Source organism: Eptatretus burgeri, chromosome 17 (genome assembly GCF_056783735.1).
Source record: "Eptatretus burgeri isolate ZD-2024b chromosome 17, Ebu_testis_v1, whole genome shotgun sequence".
Classification (NCBI taxonomy): Eukaryota; Metazoa; Chordata; class Myxini; order Myxiniformes; family Myxinidae; genus Eptatretus; species Eptatretus burgeri.
The window spans coordinates 55,413,964-55,426,971 of record NC_140977.1 but is presented as its reverse complement, the minus strand read 5'-3'; the positions used below and the strand labels follow the sequence as shown (position 1 = coordinate 55,426,971).

The following is a 13,008-nucleotide window of genomic DNA, read 5'->3' as shown; positions in this document are numbered from 1 at the left end:
CACTACCTTTCCAGAGAGACCATTCCATGTATTAACTACTCTCTGAGTAAAACACCCCTGCCTTACCACCGTCTTAACTATCCTCTTCTTTACTCTCAGGCTATGGTCCCTGGTCCAATCACTCTTCACTCTGTTGAATAATTTAATTCATCTGCACTTATTTTGTCTCCACCCTTCATTATCTTAAACATCTCTATCATATCACCTTTTACCGCCACTTTTCTTGTGAATAAAGCCCTGTCTCCTTCAGCCGCTCCTCATAGCTGAGTTTAGCTAGGCTCAGAATCAATCTAGTAGTCCTGTGCTGAACCCTCTCTATGGCATCTATGTCCTTTCTGAATTGTGGTGACTAAAACTGCAAACAGTGTTCGAGATGTGGCCCTCACTAAATTCCTGTACAATATTAACACCACCTCTTTTGATTTATAATCGATTCCCCTTCGGAATGCAGCCTAAAACCTGATTTGCTTTACCCAATCTATGCAAGTATCAATACTTTCCTGAATCTGATCACCACCCCCTCTGTTATCCACCTCACCTCCAAGCTTTGTGTCATCTACAAATTTGGAAACATCCTCCTCAACCAAGCCTGATGTTGGCTTATTGGTTAGAGTGGTGGGCTTGGGATCCTAGGGTCCTGAGTTCAAATCCTGCTCAGCTGTTGAATTGATACCAGGTGGGGTTAACTCGGCTTGTCATCCTTCAGAGGTCGGCAAAATGAGTGCCAGCATGCTGGTATACAGTGTCGTAGTGGCGACCCGTCCAGGATTGTGTCCAATAGCCAAGGAGACTGCTTAAACAGCACTAACGCTCTGCACAGAGTATGATCCCAATCTCCTCCTCAACCCACTATCCAAATCGTTGATGCAAATTATGAATAATAATGATCAGAGTACTGATCCCCAAAGTACCCTGCTACTTATGTCCCCCCAGGAAGACATCCTCCCACTCACAGCCACTCTTTGGATTACAAACTGGCTTAGTGGTAGGAAGCAATTAGCTACCTGACCAGCCACTCCACAAGCCCTCACCTTGGCTAACAACCTCCGATGTGGTACCTTATCAAATGCCTTCTTAAAATCTAGATATACTATTTCCACTGCCATTCCCTCATCCACCCAATCAGTAACTGCTTCAGTGAACTCTAAAAGATTTGTTCGACAAGACCAACCTGTGGTAAACTCATGCTGATAACCTTTAGTTTATATTTATATAACTGGTTCTTCATCTGGTCCCTAATTAAGGTCTCCAACACCTTCAACACAACTGAAGTCAAATTAACAAGTCCACAGATCCCCAATTCTTCTCTGGATCCTTTCTGAAACAAGAAAAAAGGACGTAAAAAATAGCCCCCGTTGTTTTAGTAATTTTACTGTACGGAGTTAAAGGGCTCGCCCATATATATGTACAACTCAAACGGCCACCTTTCTACCAGTCAGCCATCTTTGACAAGATCGCAAAATAAAGTGAGGTGCACGTGTATGCAATCATGTACTGTGCTTTTGCCAAGTTTGAACAAAATTGGACCATGCATGTCTGAGAAATGGTTAGGGACACATTTAAGTAACATGTACTTACTCTGCACTCTACACATGCCTGGTGTTGGCTTAATGGTTATTGTGGCGGGCTTTGGATCCTTGGGACCTGAGTTCCGTTTGCTGCCCCCTTTCTTTCTATTTAACCTCGGGCCATCATTCTGGAAACACTCCCTTTGCCCCCTAAATAATTCCCACTACTCAAATGCAAAACCTTTCTCCCTACACCATGCTTCCAGCCATTGGTTGACATCTATCGCTCTGCTCATAATTTCTACATAGTTTCCGAATCTTGGGAGAATCGCAGAAAACATTAACGAACAACCCTTTGCTTTCAGCCGCTTACCCAATATCCTGTATATTGTTGTGGTTCTGTGAAACGGCACACCTCCTACACAATGGCAGATAACATACAATTGTCCCAAAAAAGTTACATCATTAGTGTCTGCTTTCGATAGCCCTTCCCCTATGTCTAGTGGGTTGAATGGCTAAATTGCATAGCGAGGGCTTTTCGGAAGGTCTTATATCCTGTTCTTTATTCTCTTATTTGTTATATTTTACTTTACCTCACACAAGACCTCCTCTCCTTCACAGATGCATGCATGCCACAGACCAGACCACAGAGCGACAGCCTCATTTGCATATACTGCAGCAGCCCCATTAAAACTGTGCACCATTCTCCAACGGACATTTCATTCCAACCTTCGCCATACTTCGCCAGACCCCAACATTGCAAGATTCCTGCAATCACCACAATGCCTTCCCAAAATTCCCCACAACATCAGACCACAACCCAAGCTCGCCTACACTCATCATTGATGCCACAATCTCGACGGCTGCTATCACCATCATGAACTCGCCACACTGGAACCGCAACGCTAGACAACTGCTGCCACCGCTCAACCACAGTCGGCATTAACGACCACCACCACCTTTAAGGACCAGTGGGGATGAGGAGACGCACTCATGGACGGAGTACCTGATCACCTCATGCAGTTCTGCGAGCTCCGTCGCATGGCAACGTGTGGAGCAAATGGAGCCATTTCCAGTGGGAAATCCTCGCCGGGGTGGGCCAACACAGTGGTTCAAATCCACGCACCAATGAGGCTGCAGAGAAACACCCATTGGTCCGCATATTTTGCTCTCAAGCACCACCCACAATGGAAAATTATAAAAGAGAGCTCTTATCTGGCCCGCACTATTCTTCTCTTCTCTCGCTCACCCTTCTCTCATCAAGCCGACCCACTGTGTTCTTACCTGCCCTTCTCGAATCCGGTCCAGCCTTCCTTGTTCCTGAAGTCACGGACCGATTGAACGGAGAGACAGACAACAGACTGAGCACCACCCAAGTCTGTTAAACAATTACACGTACAGACCTTTCCACTCACATGAAGTCTATTCCTCTCACACGTTCTTTCCAATACCCCGACATCTTTACACCTTCCTCTCCACCTCATTTTGCACCTACTCACTCACGCACCATGGACAACCCCAGTTTTCTTCCCTCCTAAGTGATTGGGTTTGCGCTGGTCCATCAGCCACGTACCGTGGGGGTCATTTACACCTAATACTTTCTCTTATCTTTCTTTGCTCTCCAATTTCGTTGGGTGTGTATCTGATGGCGCCTGTAATGTCAACATAAAGTTAAGATCGGAATAGCGCTGTCCTGTGTCTTTGTCTTGTAAATAATTGTATTTCTTTTGCCACACCTCATCAATCCTTGCTTTCCCCAGCTGTACTCATTGCTTATGTTGAAACCTTTTATTGTGCAACATGACCATCCCTCGCTTTATAAGTAAATTGCTTACGTTTTCAATGTCTCCAGCTCGTTCTGCCTTTTCCTCCATTGGTCCAGCATGGTCCGCATGTTAGTTTAGCCGGGAAGTTCGACCCCACTGATTTGGCTCTTATTAGCCGGTGCGTACTTAGCAACTCTGCTTGGCTGACATGATGCGGTAAGTTTAACGCAAGTACGTATCGAAGGCACGAAACTCGCTTGGTGTGGTCAATCCACCGGAAACAGTTTCACGCAAAGTAGTGTAACCATGCCAGGGTTGGTAGTACCAATCGGCATTTGTGGTTACCTCGCAACCCGCCGGCGCATGGAGTTATCTGTCCCCAGCTGCCCCAGGACCAGCATTCAGGAGGGAGCAGAGTGTTTCCCCTCGTGGCAAGCCTCGAACCCCATATTCGCAAACAGATTTTTCAAAACCTCTGAATAAACTTTCCCGAAATCATTCGCTCCGAGGTGTACCACAACCAACTTCAACTGTGACCCGATACAATGTCATATTTACACTTCCTTCAGTGTCCCTAACTCCTGCTCCTTCAAAACTGCACAGAACTCTACATCTACAATCCTTCCTCCAGAATGAAGAATCTACATATTTAATAATCTCATCACCTCCCAAAACCGTCTCCCAAACCGCATTCTTACCAATCTCCAATGCTGTACCCTGACCACCACCCTTCACTTGCTGCACCCTCTCCACTGCCTGTTCACGCTGCACCATCACCACTGTCAACGTCCTCAGCAACCTCACTCCAGAACCGTAACCAACTATTAGACAAATTTCTCACATTCTGCTACTTTCTGCAAATTATCTATCCGTTCCTTCAACCTAGTAATAACTATATTCAATTGGGCTATTTCCTCACACTTAAATGACAAATTTGGGAATGTTGGCCTGATCGTTTTGCATGAATTACCAATCTTGGGCGTTGCAAAATGCGCTTGGACTTGTATCGAAATGTTTCACCTTCTAAGGATGCCCAAACTGCTGACCAGGAGGCTGCTTGTCTTGCACATTGATACTCAACCCGAGCCTGTGTCTGCTCTTTAGTCTCAGCTAACCTGGAGGCTGCTTGTCTTGCATGATGACCCTCAAGACGAGCCTGTGTCTGCTTGAGTCTCAGCTGACTTGTAGACAGCAATTCTCTTTGCATACGACTTGTTTCTGCCCATCAGGGGTCTTCTTTGGTGGTATGTGACTATTTATAATGAAAGTAAGGTAGGTTAAGATCATTCTGAACAGAAGTGTTCCCTTGGGAGTTCCAGAAGTGCTCCGGATGGTATCTTACCGTGCCGATCTTCGTGACGTGGTAGTAGGCTCCGTCGGTATCAATTTTTCCTTTATTGATAATGGTGGGCTCATACCCATGTTTTAAAAACGTTTTTTTTTTTTTGTTTTTTGTTTTTTAAACACATTACAAAAATACCCCCGAGCGGGAGTGCCGGTAATCTCTGCCAGAGGTCGAAAGTAACTCTGTGCCAGACTGGAATAGGGGCAGTTCATAAAGTACGTACGCTCTACTTCTGGGTTGCAAAACCACCCACCCCCCTCTGTATGCAGGCTAGTGACCACCCACCCACCCCTGTACGCAGCCCGTACACGGGCTTTAAACCACCAACCCACCCCCCTCTGTATGCAGGCTAGTGACCACCCACCCACCCACCCCCCCTCATACATCGCTAATCGCTTGCAAAGCCAGCAGTTCCTTATGAACCGATGTTTGCAAGTCATGACGATGCAGTCCCTAGCGGTGTAATTTACCTTTTTCTTTTAATATCACAGCACGTCATTTATGAAAATAAGAGTACAAATTGACATTCAAGACAATGTTAATGTCATAAATGAAAGTAAGTGTGCATATAAACTTGTGTTCCATTGTTTTAGTTAGATCTGACAAAAGCTTCAAATGTAATATTTGTCTCGGAGAGTTCTGGTTCTTAAGTTAATACTTCTATTTTTTTTATGTACTTTATGAACGGCCCATACGGGGAATCAGAGCGAAGTTTGAAAGGCTATAAAATCGGAACGGGAGCAAATTTCAAAAAAATGGCTCGTGTTGTTCTAGATAATAGTCCGTAGTATCTGAATCACTAATAACATTTGATCTCTCTTCATAAATGAGGGAGGAGATACGATTTGAAATCGACGATTTTCGCAACTTTGACAGCCTCGTGACGTTGACCTCGACCTTGGACGACCTTGAAAGTTATATCGTTGTGCATGTCTCATCGACTTCTATCCATTCCACTATTGGTTATTTGTCTCCACTGGGTTTGATTGTTGACGGACGGACGGACGTACGGAAGGACGTACGTACGGACGGACGGACAGACTTCGAGACTGTTATTATTAGGTCATCTCTACTGAGATGATAGAGATGACCTAAAATACGTAATGGTCTAATGAATTGTCCATTATGTATTCATACATGACATACACATCATTGACAAATGGTAATAGGGTCGCAAGCCCACCACCCGAACCATCAAGCTAACACCAGCTATAATTCATGTAAATAAACAAATCGATATAAAAAAAAAATAGCCAGACTCTACGTGGTTGTTTAAAGTTTAAAGCAGAGTTGGTGTCAAAGCCACCCAATGCTCACCTGTTTATACATTTATCGTTTTTAAAAGACTCATCTAATAATTAATATTTTTTACAAAGCATTGCAGTGAAGTGTGATCCAAATAATTTTAAAGCAATATATGTATTTGTATATTGTAATCAGTAACAAGAGCGCAAGTGAGCACAATATACGCCCGAACAAGAAGGTGTTTTCAGAATTGTACTACTACATGGAAAACAGCATCCTGGTTGCCATGGCAACCACTTTGATGACGAACGTATGTCACGACACACCGTCTCCACAGTATGTACCTGTGTACCGGATATGAAACGTGAAAGTTGAAAACTTTGGGAGTTAGAGTGCGGACAGGAACGGATGGAAAACAGCATCCTGGTTGCCATGGCAACCACTTTAGATGACGAACCTATGTCGCGACACACTGTCTCCACAGTCTGTACCTATGTACCAAATGTGAAACGTGAAAGTTGAAAACTTTGGGAGTTAGAGTGCGGACAGGAACGGATGGAAAACAGCATCCTGGTTGCCATGGCAACCACTTTAGATGACGAACCTATGTCGCGACACACTGTCTCCACAGTCTGTACCTATGTACCAAATGTGAAACGTGAAAGTTGAAAACTTTGGGAGTTACAGTGCAGACAGGAACGGACGGACGGACGGACGACCGGTTTCACATAATACGCCCCGATATATATTTTGGGCGTATAAAAAAATAGTGTGGCAGATAAAAACATTAGAAAAGGAAAAAATAACTTGCACCAAAAACTTTAACATTTTCACGCTCATGTTGACGCTGACGCTCATGCTGGGGGTATCGCTATAGCTCTCTGTTCTTCGAACAGGCGAGCTAAAAAAGCAACAATCGGATCGCACAGAGACGGGGAGGATTACAGGTATGGGATGAATGTACCAAGGGAATACACAGCTTCTGTTATGAGCTAGCATACATAATGTGACCTTAACATAAGATCTTTGAGTCTTGACCTTCCTCTGGATGAAAGAAAGGGCCATGCCAAGTTTGGTTGCACTGGTTCCTGCAGGGTGCGAATGGATAAACGACCAAACAAACAAACAAGCTTTCTTCCTTATATATTACATGGAGACACACAGATAGACATGCAATACGTTTGTGAAGTACATGTAGTCTTTTCATTCAACCGGTGAGCGAAGCGACGGGTAGGCATGGCTTGTAACAATGATATCACAAATCCAAGCTTTGTAAAAACGTCACCATCTTCTTATTTCGTATGACAGCTTGCCTGCCGAGTAGCTATCATTTTGTTGGGGCACAGCTGTGCCGCAATACTAGTATGCTGGTACTCATTTTGCGGACCTCGGAAGGATGACAGGCTGAGTAAACTCCACACGGTGTTAATTTAGTGGCCAACGGGGCTCGAACTCAGGACCATAAGATACCAAGCCGGCCACCCTCGCTGCTAAACGAACACCAGACTTAACATCACCATGATAACCAGCAAAATACAGAATAATTTCTATTTAAACACAACGTACAAATGTCAAAAACCTGACAGCAAACTTGTACAAGGGAAACCTACACCAGCCAACAATTTACAAAGTCCATGTGAAGCTCGGAATTGGACATTTTGTATCATTAGCACAGCAACTACTCGTAGAATCGCCACTGGAAATCCCTGAATGGCAAAGAAAAGGGAGTTTTGAAAAAATAAAAAAAAACCAAACAATTGGCACAATCTAACAAGACCGCCATAATAACTCACAAACCCAAGGTCAAACTCACTGTCCAGAGATCCTACCTCCAGGTCTGCTGGGTTCTGTTGCTCAAGCAGCTCGAGCACAGGAACAACATCCCCCACCTCATGTGGAAAACGGCGGACAAAAGCCTTGGGTCCACGCACCTGAAGGAACATGACCCATGACAGTTGGAAGTTAGAATCACCTGTAAAGTTTTAAAAGAACCTTCAAGCGGTCAGCACCAATAAGCAATGTAGACTTCACAAGAACAAGCATGCTGCATACAAAGAAAAGGGGATTACGACTCAAGCATTTCAATAACCACCACCTTTCCTCAAAAAAACATAAATAAACATAAAGAAAGCATCTGCAGCCAAATCCACCATCACAGCGAGCCCAGTGCTCTCGAAGGAACACTCCTACGTGGAGTACAACATCCATCAATCGGTTACAGTATTAAATGGGCTGACAGGATGGCCTTGACGCTTGATGTGCACACACTCACCTCTCAGATTTCTAGCCTGGGTTTGAATCTCTGTCCAGCTACAAACTGTCATCCCCGTATTTCACAGGCAGGGTGATTAATCATTGTGTGTGCTGTCCCTCAGATGAACGTTAAACGGGCGGACAGTCTCTCAGCATTCGTTGGTTGACATTAAAGATCCCACCATGTCCTTCGCGAAGAGTAGGGGAGCCATCGCCGGCATGAAAGCTAAATTCCAAATTCCTGCTCCAACCAACAGAGAGCACTGTATCAGCGGCACAGCCACACCCTCAGCCAATGATTCAACCCTGCAACCTTGTGCTGCAAACGAACGATGTTACAGCAATTCCTTGCTTGACATAGTAGATCATCCGTTCCTGAAAAGTGCCGTGTTTAAAGCAAAATCGCGTTGTGTGAAAAAAATTCCCAAAATAAATAATGTAAAAGGTGAGGGTTGTGCAAGAGGAAGAGACGGGGGAGGAGAGGAAGAGACGGGGGAGGAGAGGAAGAGACGGGGGAGGAGAGGAAGAGACGGGGGAGGAGAGGAAGAGACGGGGAGGAGAGGAAGAGACGGGGGAGGAGAGGAAGAGACGGGGAGGAGAGGAAGAGACGGGGGAGGAGAGGAAGAGACGGGGAGGAGAGGAAGAGACGGGGGAGGAGAGGAAGAGACGGGGGAGGAGAGGAAGAGACGGGGGAGGAGAGGAAGAGACGGGGAGGAGAGGAAGAGACGGGGGAGGAGAGGAAGAGACGGGGGAGGAGAGGAAGAGACGGGGGAGGAGAGGAAGAGACGGGGGAGGAGAGGAAGAGACGGGGGAGGAGAGGAAGAGACGGGGGAGGAGAGGAAGAGACGGGGGAGGAGAGGAAGAGACGGGGGAGGAGAGGAAGAGACGGGGAGGAGAGGAAGAGACGGGGGAGGAGAGGAAGAGACGGGGGAGGAGAGGAAGAGACGGGGAGGAGAGGAAGAGACGGGGGAGGAGAGGAAGAGACGGGGGAGGAGAGGAAGAGACGGGGAGGAGAGGAAGAGACGGGGAGGAGAGGAAGAGACGGGGAGGAGAGGAAGAGACGGGGAGGAGAGGAAGAGACGGGGGAGGAGAGGAAGAGACGGGGAGGAGAGGAAGAGACGGGGGAGGAGAGGAAGAGACGGGGGAGGAGAGGAAGAGACGGGGGAGGAGAGGAAGAGACGGGGGAGGAGAGGAAGAGACGGGGAGGAGAGGAAGAGACGGGGGAGGAGAGGAAGAGACGGGGGAGGAGAGGAAGAGACGGGGGAGGAGAGGAAGAGACGGGGGAGGAGAGGAAGAGACGGGGAGGAGAGGAAGAGACGGGGGAGGAGAGGAAGAGACGGGGAGGAGAGGAAGAGACGGGGGAGGAGAGGAAGAGACGGGGGAAAGAGACGGGGGAAAGAGACGGGGGAAAGAGACGGGGGAAAGAGACGGGGGAAAGAGACGGGGGAAAGAGAGAGAGAGAGACAGAGAGCATTTTGTTGGTCCTGGTTGGTGTTCAATCCAGGTACTCACCAGCCTTTCCATGTTTTCCGTTGGAGTTGTTCATATACGAGTTATTTTCGTAGCACTTTTGCAACTTGCTTTCATTTTATCGGTATTTGTACGGATTTTCCTTCATGTTGATTCAGTAAGACTGATAGGGCATCCTCTGTCCACAGCAGGTTCACATTTTTTCATGTCGCTCATTCTTCCAATTTAACATCCAACAATATATACTGCATTTCCAATTTTTCTTGCTCACGGAAGCACTAATATCAATGGCTGGTCGCATACCACAGATTATTTCAATGGATGGCATCGATAAATAACGAAAAGAAAGTTACGATGGTCGAGGACGTGTTACACAGCAAGATGACGGGCCAAAAGACTTGAGATGTGAGTTGTATCGTTCCGCACGGCCAGCCGTTCAGCGCATGGAAGTTCGTCGACCGCCGCTAAGAAATTGCGTAATAACAGGCACCTTCCGTGTTGTGCAAAAACGGTCCTCAAATTGAAAAATAGGACCACATTTAAGCCTGGTGCTGGCTTCGCGGTTAGGGTGGCTGGCTTGGGATCCTCGGGTTCTGAGTTTGAGCCTGTTACTCGTTTAATTAACACCAGGTGGGGTTTACTCGGCCTGTCATCCTTCCGACGTTGGCGAAATGAGTAGCACATTGCATCAGTGGCACAGCTGCCACCTCAGCCAATGATGCTACCTGCAGCCTTGTGCTGCATATGAAGGAGGAGGAGGATGAGAAGGAGAAAGAAGAGAATCATGTGTCCTGAAATTCACCTGGATCAGGAGCAACAGTGACTCAAACCCCCTGTCGACCCCGATTTTTTAATGTCGTGAACAAACTTCAATACATCACGGGTGATAAAGTTTGTGGTGAAGTTTCATTGAAATTGTGTGTGTAGTTTTGGAGAAAAAAAGAAAATACCCATTTTTTGGGTTGGGGGGGTGTCGACCCCCCCCCCCCACTCCCCTCCATAAACTCCTTCAATGAGCATAGATTTTGATGTGGTCAATACACCTTCCTTTGGCATCAGATATGAAGCTTGTGGCCAAGTTTCATCAAAATTGTGTGGTTGTGTCAAGTGATAATGACTGACTGACTCACCTACAGACACTGCACTTTAGTTCAGTGAGCTAAAAACCGTGTTATAGCGAAATTGCGCCGTGTGAAACCGCGTTAAGTGAGGAATTGCTGGAGTGCCTCACAAAGGGGAACCGAGACTACACTTACACATGGATATTTTGGAATTTGTGTCTCATCAGCTTGCAGCTGCAAATGTTCAATAAGAACAAAGCGTTCCGTTTAAAGGTGCCCTGACACGCAAAAGTACTGAAATTTCATTTATATATGTCCTATAGGAGTTTTTCATCGTGATTTCAGATCTGACTGTTTTTTCACAATACTCATTCTGTAAAATGGAAAATTAAAAAAAAAAAAAAAAAAAACCTCTTCGGGAACGCCCCTAAAAATTCTCCTGAAAGGGGCGTAACCCACATGACGTCAACTACAGGATGACAAAGGCTGCACGTAAAGTACTCAGGTTGGTGGTCTATGTGATTCTATTGGCTTTCTGTGTGTTTCCACATTTGATTTGTCGACTCAATTGCTTCGTTCATTTCTGCTTTAAAAAAAAATAATAATAAATAAATAAAAAAAATCGAACATTTGGTTTTGAATAATGGATGACATGGACTTTCATTTGTCTGGTAATGACAGTGAGTGTGAGAGAAATGAAGGATTTTGGTCTGAATCACATGGAGAATTGTCGGATAACGTAGTCGCGGGAGGTGAAGTTCAGGCAGCTGGAAATGAAATATGGCCTTAGCAGTTCGAGCCTGAAGCAGGACAAGCAGAGGAAAATGCCGATGAAATTCCCGGCGTTCATCATGATCGGGAGGACATCGAAGGATGACTTGGCAATAACAACTGGTTAGACTAAATCCTATTCGTAATTCAATAATGTAAATTCGACTTGCATACTGCTCGATATCAGAAATATTTTAGTGAGGTGACGTGACCAGAGCAGCGCAGCGGACATGTTGCGCACGTCATCGGCCATATCTCTCTGCGCATAAAACGAAGCAATCTCGCTGTCCGGATACGATGAAAACTTGTGTGCAGAACACACCTTGTGACACAATTGTCTCGAGCAGTCCAATAAATCTGATATTCTGTTGCATTTTCATTTATTTTATTCCTACTGTCGTCATGTAGCACCAGTAGAAAACAATAATCCTGGTGTTGGCTTAGTGGTTCGGGTGGCGGCTTGGGATCCGAGGGTCCTGAGTTCAAGCCTCGTTGGCCGCTGAATTAAAATACACCAGGAAATTGACTCAGCCTGTCATCCTTCCGGGGTCGGTAAAATGAGCACCCGTGTACTGGAAAGGGGGACACTGCATCAGCGGCATAGCCGCGTCCCAGCCAATGGTGCAACCAGCAGCCTCAGGCTGCACTCGACAGAGATAGAGTAGAAAACAATGAAGAAAAGAGAATAATAAAAGAAAGCTGCAGCACGTCAGATTTATCGGCCTAGTCGGACGGACGACGGATTTATCAGCCAAGTCGGACGGATGACGGATTTATCAGACAAGTCGGACGGACAACGGATTTATCGGCCAAGTCGGACGGACAACGGATTTATCGGACTCGTCTCGACCAGTTTTTCTCAACCGGGGTTCCCCGGAACCCTAGGATTCCGCAAGAGGTCGCTAGGGGTTCCGCGGGAAACAGTAATACGTAGGCTAATGTATTTTTGAGTAGTTTTTGTTTGATTTAATATTCGTTTTTACTATACACGTACGGCATATTGTTGGAAACTCCTTGGTTATTATAATAGAGGCTTCAACCTCTTGTATTATTTACAATTATAACAACCATAGGGAATGTATTTAACGATGTCTATATGGCGCCAGTGTGAAACCGCCCTCACTGGTTAGTGGACGTCCTGTACGCGGCGGATTCGTGTATCATTGAGTGACTGACTCAAGTACGGGACGCATGCACGGTGTCCATCTATCCTCTCTGTGCTTCCGAGCGCGAAGTCTCTCTCAAGGTTAGTTCTTTTGTTTACCTTTATTGCTTCAGCTTTATTTGTTTAAGTTTTGTTGATCAAGTTATATGAGGTGTGTTTTTTAATTGTCAGACTCGGGGTTGACAAACACTTTCAAAAATGACGTTTTAAAACAAAACAAACAAAAAAAAAATTTGTGAATTAAAACCTTGGTGTGAGGTCTCAGAAACGAGCAGTACGTTTTTTTTTTCATTGCCAATAAATTTGACAAAAAGGGGGTCATTTTTTCCTTAAACCAGGTATCCGAAAAAAATACATTATTTTTACCACGTGAACTACGATAAAAATATAAAAGAGCTAGATATTAATAATGGTATATAATAAT

The 13,008-nt window shown here is 45.6% G+C and overlaps 1 protein-coding gene across 3 annotated transcripts in view; it reads right to left on the bottom strand.

Moving 5' to 3' along the window:
• Positions 1-13,008, bottom strand: part of TBCD (tubulin folding cofactor D) — a 181,980-nt gene that overhangs the window by 159,342 nt on the left and 9,630 nt on the right. For all 3 annotated transcript variants that reach the window (XM_085861145.1, XM_085861146.1, XM_085861147.1), the window contains exon 4: positions 7,694-7,795. In XM_085861145.1, the coding sequence (XP_085717271.1) occupies positions 7,694-7,795 (102 nt within the window). The remainder of the gene's footprint in view (positions 1-7,693; positions 7,796-13,008) is intronic.